Source organism: Salmo salar, chromosome ssa22 (assembly GCF_905237065.1).
Source record: "Salmo salar chromosome ssa22, Ssal_v3.1, whole genome shotgun sequence".
NCBI lineage: Eukaryota > Metazoa > Chordata > Actinopteri > Salmoniformes > Salmonidae > Salmo > Salmo salar.
Genome location: NC_059463.1, coordinates 17,790,588 through 17,810,271, shown reverse-complemented (window position 1 = coordinate 17,810,271; position 19,684 = coordinate 17,790,588). Strand labels below are relative to the sequence as shown.

The following is a 19,684-nucleotide window of genomic DNA, read 5'->3' as shown; positions in this document are numbered from 1 at the left end:
TCGGGTAGCCTGCCACAAGCTTCCCACAATAAGTTGGGTGATTTTTGGCCCATTCCTCCTGACAGAGCTGGTGTAACTGAGTCAGGTTTGTAGGCCTCCTTGCTTGCACTCACTTTTTCAGTTCTGCCCACAAATGTTCTATAGGATTGACATCAGGGCTTTGTGATGGCTACTCCAATACCTTGACTTTGTTGTCCTTAAGCCATTTTGCCACAACTTTGGAAGTATGCTTGGGGTCATTGTCCATGTGGAAGACCCATTTGTGACCAAGCTTTAACTTCGTGACTGATGCCTTGAGATGTTGCTTCAATATATCCACATAATTTTCCTCCCTCATGATGCCATCTATTTTGTGAAGTGCACCAGACCCTCCTGCAACAAAACACCCCCACAACATGATGCTGCCACCCCTGTGTTTCACGGTTGGGATAGTGTTCTTCGGCTTGCAAGCCTCCCCCATTTTCCTCCAAACATAACGATGGTCATTATGGCCAAACAGTTCTATTTTTGCTTCATCAGACCAGAGGACATTTCTCCAAAAAGTACGATCTTTGTCCCCATGTGCAGTTGCAAACTAGTCTGTCTTTTTTTATGCCGGTTTTGGAGCAGTGGCTTCTTCCTTGCTGAGCGGCCTTTCAGGTTATTTCGATATAGGACTCATTTTACTGTGGATATAGATACCTTTGTACCTGTTTCCTCCAGCATCTTCACAAGGTCCTTTGCCGTTTTTCTGGGATTGATTTGCACTTTTCGCACCAAAGTACGTTCATCTCTAGGAGACAGAACGCCTCTCCTTCCTGAGAGGTATGACGGCTGCGTGGTCCAATAGTGTTTATACTTGCGTACTATTGTTTGTACAGATGAACGTGGTACTTTCAGGTGTTTGGAAATTGCTCCCAAGGATGAACCAGACTTGTGGAGGTCTACAATTTTTTTCTGAGGTCTTGGCTGATTTCTTTTGATTTTCCCATGATGTCAAGCAAAGAGGCACTGAGTGTGAAGGTAGGCCTTGAAATACATCCACAGGTACACCTCCAATTGACTCAAATTATGTCAATTAGCCTATCAGAAGTTTCTAAAGCCATGACATAATTGTCTGGAATTTCCAAGCTGTTTAAAGGCACAGTCAACTTAGTGTATGTAAACTTCTGACCCACTGGAATTGTGATACAGTGAATTATAAGTGAAATAATCTGTCTGTAAACAATTGTTGGAAAAAATACTTGTGTCATGCATAAAGTAGATGTCCTAACCGACTTGCCAAAACTATAGGTTGTTAACAAGAAATTTCTGGAGTGGTTGAAAAATGAGTTTTAATGACTCCAACCTAAGTGTATGTAAACTTCCGACTTCAACTGTACCTGAACATGTCAAATAACAATATTAATTAATATTATTCTAACAAAATGAATAACATACAATTTATCTCCATTCACTTTATTATTTTAATTTTTAATTTTAAATTTTATTTAAGAAACATGTCAAATAAATAAAGATATAGTCTCTGTATGTAATCTATTTGCTATCTGAATATACCATAGTATATTCTATGAATGCAAAAGGAGAAGAATAGAGGGTGGCCAAATAAACTGGTATAGAAGAAAAATGGAAGATGAGATGTTGTTTTCTCTTTCCTCTCATCAACTTATTTCACACACATACAGCAGTTTCTCTGTTTGCTTTTTCAGAATACATCTGCCCAATCAGTAGCACACATCAAAATCAGTGCATGTGTGTGTGCTTGCATAAGGCAGGCACCTTTGGATCATTGGAATCCATGCTTGCAGTCTTGGACATAATTTCAAACTTTCTTGTGTGCCTTTTTCCCTAAATAAATAACTGGGTAAAATAACCAACTTTGTAATAGGTAACAGAGTAAGCAGGTAATGGCGACAACACACTGAGTCAACTAAAGAAAATATTACAAATGTCTCTTCAAATGTAACCTTCATGGGCCTTTGTATCCCTTACAGATACAAACAAAAACACCCAAATAAAGGACTCCTGTGGAAAAACTGGCTACAGCAATGTTCAGTCCCTATGTCCAGCCTCTGGAGTCCTGTGTTCTGCGTCTTCTATGAGTTCAAAAGAAAGAAGAGAAACTGTGTGTTTCAGTCTGTGCAGTGGTCCTCCAGCTGGGATATGATGGTGATGAGGTTCTGCAGACCGAAGATGTAGCCACTGTCCTGGCCCTCGTGCACCACACTGTCCTCCACATAGTCAGGGCATGTGGTGTGGGCAAAGTCAATCATCCTCACATCCACCGCCGGGCCAGGGCCTGTATCAGATCGGGCTGCCAGACGTCCACCTCCAATGCTACCACTTCTACCACTACTACTGCTGCGGGGAAACCCAAACGCACTTGCCTCTTCATCTTTCTCCACTTCCTCCTCTTCTTCCTCCTCAGACAGACTGTCCTCGGGGCCTCTGCGTGTGTGTGTGCGGGGTGGCTCACCGTCGTAGATGATGAGCAGGGAGGAGGAATAGAAGCGGTAGGACTCACAGCCCTCCAGAGCTGCCTGCATCTCCCTGAGCCTCCGCAGCACCGGGGAGAGCAGTTCGCGCCGCAGACGCCGCCCGTCATGGAAGAACTGGAACAGAGCCTCCTTGAAGCCCGACAGGGTTAGTTTACGCCCAATGTACTTATCCATGAACATGAGCTGACCCGAATCTGACTGGTATACCTGAGAGAGAGGTAGGAGATGGAGGGGTTCAGAAACACATTTCTTCCCTTTCATTCTGAACTAGAACTAAGCTATGCCTCCCCAATATATCATTTCAGACTCTTCAATTCTGCCTCATCCCCATCAATAACACACAAGTTAACATTGTGCCCACCTGCATGCCACAGAGGCGTACTCCGATGGAGGCAGAGGTGCTTTGCTGGCACTTGCGGATTTGCATGACCTTCTTCTCCTCGGACACGTTGTCACCATGCTGCCGCGTGCCCATCTTCAGGTCCAGCACGCACGGAACCGCGTGACGCCACGTCAGGTTCTCCAGCAGGATGAATTCTGGGAAGGGGTCCTGAGTCAAGGAGCCTCTGGTTACAGGAGAATCACATCATATTCCTAATGCACCTGGTTGGAGACTTAACTCTCCGCTAATGTAGTAGGAAGACCTGAATCCCTATCAGCAGACACTAATTCATCAGATGGACCGGACACCAATCCATCTCGAGCCTTTCCTCGCATCAATCCACTTCACTAACAAATACACAGATGTCACAAGTGGATTATCTGTGAGATTGTAAGGCTACTTTGGGCACAAGATTCTGCAGAGCGAAGAAATAGGCAGTACTACACAGTAATACGTTTAGGTACAGTACATGGACAAACTTTGCAGGCAGGTGCTGGATGGCCTGATGTTCAAAGTGGTTGTTCCACGCTGAAAGGATACTGTACTGGTTGCGGTGCTTGGCGTTCTCCTTCATCCTCTGCAGGTGTTTTTGTTGGAGTTTGAGTCTCCATGGGTTGTGTTGGATGGCGTTTCTGCTTCCCAGAGGCACCTCATCCTGCTGCAGCCACTCCAACACCTCCCCCTCGGGCTTATGACTGGGGGAAATAGGAAGAGAGGGGAGTCAGGAGGGGTGGAGAGCATCGAGCTTACATTCTAGAACCTACAATGTGTCTCAACCTACAGGTAAACAGGTAACTTCCAAAAGAAAGGAAAATGTGTCATACAAAGTATCTTGAAAGCAGGTGCCTCCAGACAGGCATGGTTCATGAGTATATTAAGCAATTAACATCCCCATCATGGGCGGCAGGTAGCCTAGTGGTTAGAGCGTTGTACTAGTAACCGAAAGGTTGCAAGATCGAATCCAAAAGCTGACAAGGTGAAAATATGTCGTTCTGCCCCTGAACAAGGCAGTTAACCCACTGTTCGTAGGCCGTCATTGAAAATAAGAATTTGTTCTTAACTGACTTGCCTAGTTAAATAAAGGTTAAATAAAAATGTTTAGTGTCATGTATAAAAATGCCTAGTTGCTCATTATTTTGACTAGAAGAAGAGATCTCAGTGACTTTTAAAAGAGGGATCTCAAATGAGCGGGTTTTAAAGTGTGTGTGTATTTGTCTCAGTCACCAGTCACACCAATAAATAGACATACAGGCTATCTCAGTAGGTCTCTGTAACAGTGTTTCAAGTGCATCCGTCTCTCTCTCGTCTCTCACCTCTTGTCCTTGTCTTTGCGTGAGTCCGGCAGACTCTGGGCAGACAGCTGCTTGATGCCCCACTGGAGCATCTTGCTGTTGGGCTCGCCATTGACCGATGGGTCTATATTCTCCAGGTCCCCCACCCCAGAGTCACTTTGCAGGGGATACGCTATGAGACACAGGTTGCCCTCCTCATCCTCCTCAAAATTCACAGATACCACACCTGAGGGATAGAGAGAGACGAAGAGAGAGAGGAAAGGAAGAAGAACAACCGGTAAGACATCAACCTCATAGAAATTGCAAAGCAATGGTTATTTTGACTCTCTCTCTCTCTCTGTAATACTGTATTTGAATTTCCAAGCAGGAAATATAATCAACTGGGAAGTATTTGTCTGGGCAATTCCACAGTAACAGAATTGCGCTGAGACTAAGAATTTTCTATAAAAATATATGCCAAACAAAAACCATTGACTTCAAAGTTAAACAAACCATACAACTCACAAGGACTACTTTTAACACTTTACACTGAAGATTTCACAAAAACACATTTACTGGAAGAACTGTGCAGATGCAAAGCTTGGTAACAGAATTCCGGTAAATCTCCCTCAGTTTTTTATGTGAACATGTTTTCCAAAAACTCTGAATGTCATTCTCTTCATGGTGATGTATCCTAAATAGGTACACAAAAGTATAAATATGCATAATCCTCCTTTGCATATTTGGGTACTATTCTACACACTATTTGGGTATAGCTCTGCCCCCAAACTAGAACAAATTTGTTTCGGCCGGACCAAATCTGAACCAATCATAAACCAGGTTTCCATCCAACCGAGCAAAGTACATGTCGGATAAAAAATGTCACGACAGGCCTGATGGAAACAGAAAATTTGTGGGTGGGATCTTTTTGTGTCGGTAAAATGAATGATGCGAGAAATGATGGTGGAAATGCCTTTATGTGCAAATATTGATATAATAACCATAATATCAATGTAAACGTGGAGTCACACGATATTGTGTGGTCCTCCCACTAAGACTTTGGGAAAGCATGCAGTTTATTAGGCTACAGATGAAATAAGATATGTGGTGAAAGTGCACATTGACGAGCTTGATTCTCCTTTCCAATAAACATCGTGGGTCTTATTCTGATGATCGATGCGTGGCTGCCGTTTGACAAATAGAAATCATCTCGTACTCATCACGTAGGTAGCCTGCCCACACTGTTTCTGTGAGCTGTTGGCTAGAGCACATGTGCCAAGACCAGAGATTCGCTATATAACGCAACATTTCTTCTGACAAAACCATCAGTGGAGTTTAAATTCAATGGAAATCCATTGTATTTTGCATTCGGTACATGTGAATGTAACCGCAAAAGTTATTTATATGTGCACTACATCATCAAATAACGACTGTTATCTGCAACAAGTCAATTTGATTGAAACATCTCTGGTGGGAAAATGTGCATATTGTTTTTGTGGATTTTAGAATATCAAAATCAGTCACCAATTGGATGGAAACCTCGCTAGTAGAGTCTATGTTTCACAAGTTTGGACATTGAAGTACAGCACAGTAGAGCTCAGTAGAGTATCCAGTACAGTATAGTTCTGTACTGTAGAGTACAATACATTATACTGTCCTCTACTCGTGTGTTCTACTGAACTCTACAATACTGTACTGAACTCTACTTTTCTTTACTGTCTACTGTGCTGTACTGTCAACTTGTGAACCCAACTGTAGTTCGTGACTATTATGATTTCCCATTGTAGCCAATTCAATTGCAGAAATTCCGTTACCGATTTTTTTAGAATATTCCTGGTAACAGAATTTCTAGTTATCACTTAACAATTCATGAACAAAATTGATATCAGTAAAATCACAATAACTAATGGATAGGTCTACCTTTACTTGTTACTTCTGTGAACTTTCATTATCCTCCCTCCTCATGAGGGAGATGAAATTAGATATGTGAGTTTACTTATTTACTTATTCAAATTTTTTGGGATGGAAAATAGTATTTAAAAAAAATATATACATATTTCTTAATCTAAAAAAGATAGTCTTAGCTTTCACTTGACATCCAATTTAACATGACACTATGAACTTCACATATTGGTGCTCAATGATCCTTTTACATGCAAATGACTGTCTCTTACCCCCAACTCTTCTTACTCTCCTGCCTTCCTAAAGTTCCAGAGCTGTCTGCCCTGGTGTCTCTCAACCTGATAGAGATCAAAGGACCTGGACAACTCCATAACAAACATACACACAAATCTCCCAACTCGGATCTTGAGCGAGCGAGAGAGAGAGCGCAATGGAGATATGGGGCTTGGGAAAAACCAATAGAGGCTGTGTCTATCTGGAAATCTTGTTTATATTTGTGTACAGTATGCTGTTGTGTCAGCACACACACACACACACACACACACACACACACACACACACACACACACACACACACACACACACACACACACACACACACACACACACACACACACACACACTCAATATTATACTATCAATCATGCAGAAAAGGAAAGTTACTTCGAACACAAACCACCGAAGCTCGAGCAGATGCAATCAAAAATGCTATTGATTTGAATTGATTTGAACTAGTTTATCAAACCATTATAGCAGTAATATTATTAAACAGTAGGCGACAGAGCAAAATTAAATAAAACATCTTAAAAACACCATAGAGTACCAACCAACACAAATGTAAACCTATGCATATTGCCTTACAACAACTTGTGCAATAAGAGAACAGAACAGCATGCACCGTTTGCAGTCTCTGTAGATGGACCAGATGGATGAAGTGAAAGCCTATTTCAGTCACTCAGTCTCTCACGCCCATCCCGCAAGTGCATCATTCTAACCCCCCTCTCTCATGAGTCATGCCCCACCCTACCCTATCCAGAATCATCCCACCTCTCTCACCCAGCCACCCCAACTCTCTGTGGGGATGCACAGGACACAACAGCTGCAAATATTAACATGGAAAGGTACTGTAGCTCAAAGGGAAGATTGAAGATGAAGATAGAAAAGGGAGATACAGACTGGGATGAATTGGATCTCCTCTTCCTTGTGTGCACACACAGGTTCACCTTTCACTTGTCTGTCAGGGACTAAAGACAAACAGCTGCAGTGAACCGTAACAGTGTTAGATAACCCACTGTTAAAGGGCTAGACAGTGGAGGGGAGACGCAGCACTTGTGGTGGAAGGGGAGAGTTAACCAGATTGAGAGGACTTTAGGACCCTGCAGGTCCACACTGCCTTCTGAATCTCAAGCCTTAGATACTGATGTCATGGCATGACAGATTCACCCCTCTCCTGTTAGAATGCATATTTATGTGTGCAACTAAACCTGTCTTCAATTAACTTCTCTAGGGTAGGGGGCAGTATTTTGACGTCCGGATGAAAGGTGTGCCCGTAGTAAACTGCCTGCTACTCAGACTCAGAAGGTCGGATATGCATATTATTAGTAGATTTTGATAGAAAACTCTGAAGTTTCTAAAACTGTTTGAATGATGTCTGAGTATAACATAACTCATATGGCAGGCAAAATCCTGAGAAAAATCCAACCAGGAAGTGTGGAAATCTGAGGTTTGTAGTTTTTCAAGTGATTGCCTATACAGTGACTTAGGGTTCATTTTGCACTTCCTAAGGCTTCCACTAGATGTCAACAGTCTTTAGAACATTGTTACATGCTTCTACTGTGAATAGGGAGAGAATAAGAGCTCCTGGAAGTAGATGACTGAGAAAATGACATGAGCTCAGTGGCGCGCACTCACATGAGAGTTAACTGTGTTCCTTTACTTTTTTGAAGATATTGGAATTGTCCGGTTGGAATATTACTGAAGATTTATGATAAAAACATCCTAAAGATTGATGCTATACATCGTTTGACATGTTTCTACGAACATCAATAGAACTTTTTTGGACTTTTCGTCGTGACATTTCGGCGCGCTTCCTGCATTTAGAGTAGTGGACTAAACGCGCGAACAAAAAGGAGGTATTTGGACATAAATGATGGACTTTATCGAAGAAAACAAACATTTATTGTGGAACTAGGATTCCTGGGAGTGCATTCTGATGAAGATCATCAAAGGTAAGTGAATATTTATAATGTAATTTTTGTCATTTCTGTTGACTCCAAAATGGCGGGTATCTGTATGGCTTGTTTTGATATCCGAGCGCTGTACTCAGATTATTGTAAAATTTACACCGCAGTTGCATTAAGGAGAAGTGTATCTATAATTCTTTGAATAACTGTTGAATATTTTATCAACGTTTATGATGAGTATTTCTGTAAATTGATGTGCTCATTCACCGGAAGTTTTGGGAGGCAAAACATTTCTGAACATTATACGCCAATGTAAAATGGGGTTTTTGGATATAAATATGAACTTTATTGAGCAAAACATACATGTATTGTGTAACATGAAGTCCTATGAGTGCCATCTGATGAAGATCATTAAAGGTTAGTGATTCATTTTAGCTGTATTTCTGGTTTTTGTGATGCCTCTCCTTGCTTGGAAAATGGCTGTGTGGTTTTTCTTGTCTCGGCTCTGTCCTAACATAATCTAATGTTATGATTTCGCCGTAAAGCCTTTTTGAAATCGGACAATGTGGTTGGATTAACGAGAAGTGTATCTTTAAAATGGGATATAATAGTTGTATGTTTGAGAAATTTGAATTATGAGATTTTTGTTGTTTTGAATTTGCCGCCCTGCTATTTCACTGGCTATTGAATAGCGTCCCACATACCCCAGAGAGGTTAATGCATACTATACTACATTCTACCTGCTCTGCATGCTCTATGGGCAGAGAAACACAGCTCCAACTGGTTTCTGTGTGACTGCACACAGGGGCAGGACACCCTGGTGGTGCTCCAATGCTACAGTGCCCTCCTGTGGCCAGGTCCAATAGCACCTGCTACCACACAGCATCCTGGCTGGCATGCAAAGTCCTACCCTGGGCCTTGGGAGAATTGACAAAACCCACCTGATCCTTCCGTGGAGGGCCATAGTCAGACTTCCTGAAAACACCCTAAAACCATGGGCTTACATGGACCGTGAATAATGAAAATTGCATAGTAAAAAATGCATGCACCTGCAATAGCCTACCCTCTTTTCCAACTGCCTTCCATACCAATCAAGAGATAGTGAGAGAGAGGATGTAATATGGAAAAAAGAGAGAGAGAACACAGCAGCACAACATTAACCCAGTCACACACAGTAGATGGATGCGGTGGAGGTTGGGGTTAGGAAAGGGGGATACTTAGTCAGTTGTACAACTGAACGCATTCAACTGAAATGTGTCTGTCGGGGTAGTCTCTTACCTCTGTACTGGGGGGTGAACTTCCTCATGGCGCTGGGTAGGCTCTTGTAGAACTGGTGCTCTCGGGGGATGAGGGGCTTGCAGATGGTCTGCTCCCCGAAACGCAGCACGCAGCAGTGGCCCCCCACCTGGTGCATGAAGGGCTCAAGCGGGACCCCTTTCTCCAGATAGTGTTGTAGCTGCTGCTGCTTGGCCTGCATGGTCTGAGCCTCCATGACCGGACTCATCCTCCACTGACCCGGAGTACAGCGACGCCACACGCATTAGTCTCCCTCCTCAGGGACACAGTACAGCAGGGCCGCAACGGGACAGTCGGACGACCACACGCAGGCCGCTGGGTATCTCTGTTGATGTCGTTGTCGTTTATTTTGATCCCTTCTTTTCTTTGGTTCCCTCAGAGGAGGCTGTGATTATCTCTCCTCTGTGCAGGAGGGATTTTGCAAGACAAAAACAGAGGGAAGTAGGAAGAGAGAGAGAGAGAAATATCATCTCGACGTTTGTTGATCTTAAATCCCTTTTTTCCTCCTGGCCTTAGAAAGTAGGTGGCAGAGAGGTGTAGGAACAGACAGTCCTTTGTGTCCTGAGGTTGAAAGGAAGGTTTGTGCAGCTGCTTCTGCTTTCCAGAGTCTGGTCTGCCTGACTCCACTGAAACCCTCCTGACACTGACAGCCTGCACTTGCTCTGACTGGTAACTCTCACAAGCATAAACCCGCCCACTCAGCCCACTTCAACCAATCACAAGCAGGAGCAGGTTGTTGGGTGGTAACCCTTCGAGGGAAGAGAGCGTGCAAACGAAGAGGGATGGAGGGGGCTTGGGGAGGGGAGAGAGAAAAAAGGAAAGAAGCAGAAAAACAGAGTACGAGGAGGGATGAGCTGAACTGAACTCAGCTATTTCTCTCTGTATGACAGAAGCGTTTTAATCTTAACCTCACACAACAAACTGCATTTCCTCATTCAGACCAACAACTGAGAGGGTGAGACTGGTGATAAAATAATGTAGACCCAGTGCCCACATATTAGCTACTGCCATTTGACATTCGCAAAGACAGAATGCCACAAACACACTCATAAACACAGTAACAATGAGTTTTCAATCAGAGAAATAACATTGAGAGCAACAGAATGTTGATTATGGAACAAACAGCGATCTGGTATGATGTAAATAACGGTATCAGTTAAGGTGAAGGTAGTCTTGAGGGCAAAATAGAACATGGAATAAAACAGTGTTGTTCTCTTCCAGTTTACTCTGCAGATAAACTGTCAACCTTGCCTTAGCTACTAGCTAGGCATAACATGCTAACTGGGGGCCCTGTACAGCAGAAAGAGTCCGTGGATAGAAAGAGAGCGACAGAAAGAGAGGAGATGGGGTTCTTGTGTTTCCTAAGCTGCGGACTGTAATTCTTCCCTTCTTGAAAGAGATTAGCCTAGGCTACCACAAAGGGAGAACATACCAACTCCTCATTCACAGAATGGCCAGTCACTACAGGACAGGTAGGGAGTCGGGAGTGTGCGTATGTGTGTGTGTGTGTGTGTGTGTCTGGCCCAGTGGCAGAGGAGAAGATATACACTGCCTTGTTCTCCTGAGATCACAGGCAGCAGCAGCAATCCCCACAGTAATCTCTCTAACCCAGCCTCCTGGAACACCCCAGGGTGGAAATGGGCCACAGGAAGAAAGAAAAGGAACTAAAACACACAAACAGAGGCTGACGCCACAGGGCACAAAGGGACTATCAGGTAGGCATTAACTCCTTGCCATCCACATTAGCACCACGCCCCCACTGCCTCAGACACACGCATTACCCAACACTGATATAGCAATACGTCTGACGCTCTGGCCATGTCTTGACCATTCATCTCTGACCTGAACATTGGTCAATATCCATGCCAATGGTAGCCTATTGCCAGAAGACATGCTGACTTTGGCCTAAACTTTGCAGACACTTGCAAGACTTTAGGGAGGGGCACAAGAATGTCAGAGAGGAAGAGAGAGGTGCCTGTAACCTTGCTATAGAGCAGTAAAGTAAGGTTGTTGGCCGTTAGTGAGGTGGGTAGAGCATTAAACAGCGTGTTCCTGAAGTATGTGCCAGAGGGACACAGAGACACAGATGATCCACTGACAGACCAGGCCATAGGCTGAGAACCAATAAGAGCAGCGTGGCAGTCCTTTTCACCTCCACACATCTCCATAACACGCACACACACAGACGTCAGACACAGTCCCAAATGACACGTCTTGCCAATAATGTCTGACTTCCTGGCAAATAACATTCTCACACTAATAGTTATTGCCAGCACTGAAGAGAAGTGGACTTTGGCCTGAACTTGAGAGACTTGCAAGACTTTAGGCAGTGCTACAACAATGGACCCATTTTTGAGGGAAAGATCCCCAGGAGTGGTGGGTGAAAGGTGGGTAAGGTTTGTTTCATGCCCACGTCATGCCAGGGCAAGGTCGGTTCCAGGCATTAGAGACATAAGCGAACTCAGTCTGGGTCTCAACTTACTGTTGAGAGTAAGAAGAGTAGAATACACCAGGTGCAATTTCGAAATTTGGTTGTCCATCAGCAGTTTCTCTTGTTATGTCAGTCACTCAATTAGCCATGTCAGCTAACAAGTTTTTGATTGGTCCATTAGTCTAGTAGCTAGCCAGCTAAATTTGTACTAATCATGGCTGAATACCGACCGGCATGCAGGGCACGTGTACAGGGACCTTGACCTCCAGGGGGCCCCCGTTTTGCTGGTGGCACAGAGCTTCTAATTTTTCCTAATTGGAGATGTTCTCTTTTCTCCTTCAATAACCTATCCATCTACTCATTTGAATTCCATATTGTCACAAGCTTAACATTGTTGCCATCTATCGCCCACTAGGTGTCTTTAGAGAGTTCCTCAATGAGCTTGACACTTTGATAAGCTCATTTCCTGATGATGGCCCACTGCTCATCGTACTGGCCGACTTCAACCTCCTGACGTCTGCCTTCGATTAATTTCTTTCCACCTCTTGCTTTCACCTCCTTGCCTCTTTTGACTTTCCCCTTTCCCAGTCCCCTCCCATACATGAAGGGAACATTTTGGCATTTGCTGTATGGTTGATGAGAAACTCCATATTGCAAATGTACGGTCCCTTACTAGACATCCGCAAATGTTTGTAAAATTCGCAGACGGCGGCGGGCCGTGCACCAGGGCCAGATCTTCCGGAAAGTCATCGAACGAAGTCTCTCGGACATTCGGTTTCCGTTTTCAAAATGTTTAAATTTTTGGTCATTTTTCCGGTGTCCCGGAAAATACCACCAGATGGCGAATGTAATCATATTGCAAATGTACAAAACATCACCAATCACGACATGGCCATTTCTCCTAAACGGAAAAGACTTCGAAGATGAAACTTGGTGAGCATAGGTTTGGCATAATGGGCAGTTGGCCCCGAACAAGATGGCGTCGAGGCCTCAACGCTTTTTGAGTTAAGGCCATTTTTCTGTGATTAAAGGTCAAAAACGAAAATAGAGCGCTAACTTGACCGCTTCACGTCAAAGTACATGAACCTACGGTGTCAGGAAAAAAAGAACCAGACATTTATCCATCATAATTTAAGAGAAATCGTACAATGTACAATTGGTGATGTTCAAAAAAATGTTGTTTTTTCCCCAAATAAAGTTACAGATCCAGTTGCAGTGTGTTCAGACGAATCTGTTAAGGTGGGTTTTGGAGCTCTGCGAGATTTGTGATTTTCTGAAATAACACACACTCATTCAACCCTCTGTAAATAAGTCGGTTCTTAACGTAAAGACTTAAAACTCAATATTCTATAAGAGCCTACCCCAAGGAGGATATGCGTTCACTTTCAGCTTCCCGTGTCAACTGGAAGTGCCTTAAAATGGTGTCATAGGGGCTGTTACGAAGGGTTAAAAAGGTCAGATCTTTTCAAAACTTCATATGTGTGATTAGGCAACCCTCATGAACTGTAAATCAGTCAATTCTCCCAACAGATGTCATAGAAAAGCTCTCTCTCTCACACACACACACACACACACACACACACACACACACACACCAAGGATGGAGTGACACAGTGCAGGGCTTAAAGACACACAGAGCCTGCAATTGCATTACCATAATCTCCAGGCTGTGCCGAGTTCAACAAGATGCCCCGCTTGACTGTAGCTCACTCGGTCTGAGAACAGCGACCGTGAAAAAAAGAAGGCCCAAAATTAAGCCTGGCCCTAAATTTCAGGTGCTTTTGGGTGACAGCGGGAGAACCGTTAGGGTAAGAAGCACAATTCGACCTCAGGAACGTTCCTAATGCCCTGAGGTGGTACTGAACGCTGTCTTCCACTCGTCTCCCTCCTGGATACGCACCAGGTTGTAAGCGCTCCTGAGATCTAGTTTAGTGAAGAAGCACGCCTCGTGCATTGACTCAATCGCTGTGGCTATGAGAGGTAGCGGGTAACTGTACTTCACAGTGATCTGGTTAACCTGTCTGGGCTAGGGGGCAGTATTTTCATGGCCGGATGAAAAACGTACCCAATTTAAACAGGTTACTACTCTGGCTCAGAAACTAGAATATGCATATTATTAGTAGATTTGGATAGAAAACTCTCAACGTTTCTAAAACTGTTTGAATGGCGTCTGTGAGTATAACAGAACTCATATGGCAGGCAAAAACCTGAGAAAAAATCCAACCAGGAAGTGGATTACAGTTTTTCAAGACTGGGCCTATTCAGTATTTAGTGACTTAGGGTTCAATTTGCACTTCCTAACGCTTCCACTAGATGTCAACAGTCTTTAGAATGTGTTTCAGGCTTTTGCAGTCAACAGAGAGTGAACAAGACCTCCTGTAGTCTGATGACCGAGAGAATGACAGGCCACAATTATGCGCGTTCACATGAGGAGGTAGCTGTGTTCCAAAACGTTTTTCAAGACACTGGAATCGTCCGGTTGGAATATTATTGAAGTTCTAAGTTAAAAATGCCCTAAAGATTGATGTTTTACAACGTTTGACATGTTTCAACGAACGTAAATCTAACTTTTTGTTGTGAAATTTTCGGCGCGCTTCCTACACTTGGAGTAGCTAACTGAACGCGCAAACAACAAGGAGTTATTTGGACATAAATTATGGACTTTATCGAACAAAACAACATTTATTGTGGACCTGGGATGCCTGGAAGTGCCTTCTGATGAAGATCAAAGGTAAGTGAATATTTCTAATGCTATTTATGATTTTAGAGGACTCCAAAATAGCTGGTATCTGTATTGCCTGGTTTATTTTTCTGAACGCCGTACTCAGATTATTGCAAAGTGTGCTTTCCTCGTGAAGCTTTTTTGAAATCTGTCACAGCGTTTGCATAAAGGAGATGTTCATCTATAATTCTTTGAATAACAGTTTAATATTTTATCAACGTTTATGATGATTATTTTTGTAAATTGTTGTGCTGATTGACCGGCAGTATTGGAGGCAAAATATTTTCTGAACGTCACGCGCCAATGTAAAATGCTGTTTTTGGATATAAATATCAACTTTATCGAACAAAACATACATGTATTGTGCAACAATGTCCTAGGAGTGTCATCTGATGAAGATCGTCAAAGGTTAGTGCTTCATTTCGCTGTGTTTTGGGGTTTATTGACACATGTCCTTGCTTGGAAAATGGCTGTGTGATTATTTTTGTCTATGTACTCTCCTAACATAATCTAATGTTTTGCTTTCGCTGTAATGTTTTGCTTTCGCTTTTTGAAAATCGGACAATGTGGTTACATCAAGGAGACGTGTATCTTTAAAATTGTGTAAAATAGTCGTATGTTTGAGAAAGTTGAATTATGACATTTTGTTGTTTTTCAATTTGCCGCCCTGATATTTCACTGCATGTGTCCCGCAGGTGGGACGCTACAGTCCCACCTAGCCCATATAAGTTAAGGGCTCGATAGTCAATAGACGGGCGCAGACCTCCCTCCTTCACAAAAAATAAACTCGAGGAGGCGGGTGAAGTGGAGGACCGAATGTACCCCTGACGCAGAGATTCGGAGACATATGTCTCCATAGCCGCCATCTCCGCCTGTGACAGGGGATACACGTGACTCCTGCGAAGTGCGACGTCTACCTGAAGGTTTATCGCACAATCCCCCCGACGATGGGGTGGTAATTAGGAACCTAGGAAGCTCTTTGCTACCTTCTCCTCCCTCCTGAATCCTCCTCCCCCTCCCCCCCTCCTCCCTCTCTGCGGATGACTTCGTCAACCATTTTGAAAAGAAGGTTGACGATATCCGATCCTTGTTTGCTAAGTCAAACGACACCGCTGGTCCTGCTCACACTGCCCTACCCTGTGCTTTGACCTCTTTCTCCCCTCTCTCTCCAGATGAAATCTCGCATCTTGTGACGGCCGGCCGCCCAACAACCTGCCCACTTGACCCTATCCCCTCCTCTCTTCTCCAGACCATTTCCGGAGACCTTCTCCCCTACCTCACCTCGCTCATCAACTCATCCTTGACCGCTGGCTACGTCCCTTCCGTCTTCAAGAGAGCGAGAGTTGCACCCCTTCTGAAAAAACCTATACTCGATCCCTCCGATGTCAACAACTACAGACCAGTATCCCTTCTTTCCTTTCTCTCCAAAACTCTTGAACGTGCCGTCCTTGGCCAGCTCTCTTGCTATCTCTCTCAGAATGACCTTCTTGATCCTAATCAGTCAGGTTTCAAGATTGGGCATTCAACTGAGACTGCTCTTCTCTGTGTCACGGAGGCTCTCCGCACTGCTAAAGCTAACTCTCTCTCCTCTGCTCTCATCCTTCTAGACCTATCTGCTGCCTTTGATACTGTGAACCATCAGATCCTCCTCTCCACCCTCTCCGAGTTGGGCATCTCCGGCGCGGCCCACGCTTGGATTGCGTCCTACCTGACAGGTCGCTCCTACCAGGTGGCGTGGCGAGAATCTGTCTCCGCACCACGCGCTCTCACCACTGGTGTCCCCCAGGGCTCTGTTCTAGGCCTCTCCTATTCTCGCTATACACCAAGTCACTTGGCTCTGTCATATCCTCACATGGTCTCTCCTATGATTGCTATGCAGACGACACACAATTAATCTTCTCCTTTCCCCCTTCTGATAACCAGGCGGTGAATCGCATCTCTGCATGTCTGTCAGACATATCAGTGTGGATGACGGATCACCACCTCAAGCTGAACCTCGGCAAGACGGAGCTGCTCTTCCTACCGGGGAAGGACTGCCCGTTCCATGATCTCGCCATCACGGTTGACAACTCCCTTGTGTCCTCCTCCCAGAGTGCTAAGAACCTTGGCGTGATCCTGGACAACACCCTGTCGTTCTCCACTAACATCAAGGCGGTGACCCGATCCTGTAGGTTCATGCTCTACAACATTCGCAGAGTACGACCCTGCCTCACACAGGAAGTGGCGCAGGTCCTAATCCAGGCACTTGTCATCTCCCGTCTGGATTACTGCAACTCGCTGTTGGCTGGGCTCCCTGCCTGTGCCATTAAACCCCTACAACTCATCCAGAACGCCGCAGCCCGTCTGGTGTTCAACCTTCCCAAGTTCTCTCACGTCACCCCGCTCCTCCGCTCTCTCCACTGGCTTCCAGTTGAAGCTCGCATCCGCTATAAGACCATGGTGCTTGCCTACGGAGCTGTGAGGGGAACGGCACCTCCATACCTTCAGGCTCTGATCAGGCCCTACACCCAAACAAGGGCACTGCGTTCATCCACCTCTGGCCTGCTGGCCCCCTACCTCTGAGGAAGCACAGTTCCCGCTCAGCCCAGTCAAAATTGTTCGCTGCTCTGGCACCCCAATGGTGGAACAAGCTCCCTCACGACGCCAGGACAGCGGAGTCAATCACCACCTTCCGGAGACACCTGAAACCCCACCTCTTTAAGGAATACCTGGGATAGGATAAAGTAATCCTTCTAACCCCCCCCTTAAAAGATTTAGATGCATTATTGTAAAGTGGTTGTTCCACTGGATATCATAAGGTGAATGCACCAATTTGTAAGTCGCTCTGGATAAGAGCGTCTGCTAAATGACTTAAATGTAAATGTAATGTAAATGTAATTGAGTCGCCTTCTTCTTAGAGAAGGTGAGAGCCAAATCGGAATAGTCGGGGGGAATGCGCACGGTGGAGACCTGGTCTGGACTTTCCACCGTAGTAGCACCAATGGAAACCCCCAAACACCTCCCCGAGCACTCTCGCGACCACCCCGTGAGAGCCCTCCATTGCCATGAAACAGTGGGGTCATGACAGGCTAACCAAGGAAGGCCTAGCTCCACGGGAAAAGCAGGAGAGTCAATGAGATGGGTGATAACAGGAGAACTTTAATTTTCACCCTGGCCCAAAGGCACAGGCGAGGCAGCACAAAGCACAACCACGGTAACATGAACCGGATTAAACAAAACAAACAAACCTAGGTTTGAAACAAACCTAGCGCAAGCCAGCCTGTAGCGTAACACCCTACACAAAGAACAATTCCACACACAGACATGGGGGAAACAGAGGGTAATATACATTTAGTCTGATGAGGGAATGTGAACCAGGTGTGCGGGAAAACAAGACAAAACAAATGGAAAATGAAAGAAAGGTGGAGCGGCGATGGCTAGAAGATCGGTAACGTTCGGGCGGCGTTCGGCTGTCGACAAAGAGAGGGACCGACTTCCGCGGAAGTCGTGACAAAATGACTAAAAGGTGAATGTAAAATGTTAATCACTCTCACTCAGATATCATATTAACATGGCATAAGTCATGGTTAAATGTGTAGAATTTAAAAAGTAATTTTTTCTCTCTGACATCAAGAGAGGAGACGCTAAAATGTTTTGCCTGCGAGGTGGGAGGCCCTCCAACCAAATCTCTCATTGGGCCCCCAAAAGGTTAGGGCTGGCCCTGGGCTAGGGGCACAGGCAAATTGGGCAGAGCAGAGCAGTAACTGGAGGGGAGCTAATATGCAGGTGCTGAGTAACTTCAGACAGGAGAGGAGCTACTGTAGTAAACCTAGAGAGCAGCCTAGGGCAGATTAACAAAGGCTGTAGCTTACATACAAGCACGTTAACACTGTAGGCTAAATGCACCCATCAATCACAGTCACACACATCCCTCTGCAAAGGAAGGCAGGCCTGAGCTTGACTCCACAACAACATCCTAGGCTATTTGCATACCTCTAGGAATTTGTGTTAGGCCTATCTTTTAAGTGCTTTAGAACAGATTTAGAATGGAATCGATAGACTACAGGTTTAGTAGGTGTCTATGGCATCCCTAATATCACAATAACCCAGACTGACTGTACACAAGGACACACACACAATACACATAGACAGAACACCTCTGCTGGTCTGTCTTTTCCCCTCTCTCTGGGCTGGTGCATGGAGAAAGGCTCAGCTTGCTCACTTCAGTTTCAGCCTATTCCCCAGACAGACAGATCACATCAGATCCGAAACATGTACACTATTTACACACTAACCAGGTTTCCACCATTTCATGCGGATGAATTACCTGACGCATGAAAAAAGTCACGACCGGGCTGATGGAAACAGGAAATGCCGGTACAATTTTAACAATGTTTGACATGGTGAGATCTTTCTGTTTGGTAAAATGTATTATGCGAGAAATGGCGATGGAAAGTCCTTTATGCACAAATACTGATATAATAACCAGTCATATCAAAGTACACGTGGAGTCACGCCATGACATGTTGTGTGGTCCTCTCACTACAACTTGGAAAAGCATGCAAGTTATGATGAACTTCACAGGGTGGTGAAAGTGCAAGGTGATCATCTTGCTCCTTTCCAAAAAATGTCAAGTGTCTTATTGTGGTGACATGATGATTGATAATTGGCTGCTATTTGACTAATCAAAATAATCTCACTCTTATCAACAATAATTTCATCATATAGGTAGCCTACCCGCACTGTATCTGCCAGCTGTTGGCTAGAGCACATATGAAAAGACCAGAGTGGGCTCATTTGCTATATAACGCAACAGTTGTTGTGATAAAACCATCAGTAGAGTTGAAAATGCGATGGAAACCTATTTTATCTTAAAAAATATATTTTGTACATGGGAATGTAAGCGCAAAAGTTATTTTTATGTGCACTACGTCATCACGGACGGGCTTTTAGCTGCAATGAGTTCGTTTGATGGAAACTCATTTCTGGTGGATTTTTGTTTTGCATATTTTATAATATTTACAAAGAAACAGAAAATCTA

General features: G+C 44.4%; 1 protein-coding gene across 1 annotated transcript; it reads right to left on the bottom strand.

Annotated features, from left to right (window-relative positions):
- Positions 1 to 1,205: 1,205 nt before the first annotated feature.
- LOC106582920 (inositol hexakisphosphate kinase 2) lies at positions 1,206 to 10,147 on the bottom strand. The gene is made up of 5 exons (XM_014166546.2): positions 9,494 to 10,147; positions 4,173 to 4,377; positions 3,400 to 3,554; positions 2,839 to 3,014; positions 1,206 to 2,684 (listed from the first exon to the last, which is right to left on the bottom strand). Exons 1-5 carry the CDS (start codon positions 9,717 to 9,719, stop codon positions 2,112 to 2,114), a joined length of 1,335 nt encoding a protein of 444 aa, XP_014022021.1. The 5' UTR covers positions 9,720 to 10,147; the 3' UTR covers positions 1,206 to 2,111.
- Between the last annotated feature and the right edge of the window lie 9,537 nt (positions 10,148 to 19,684).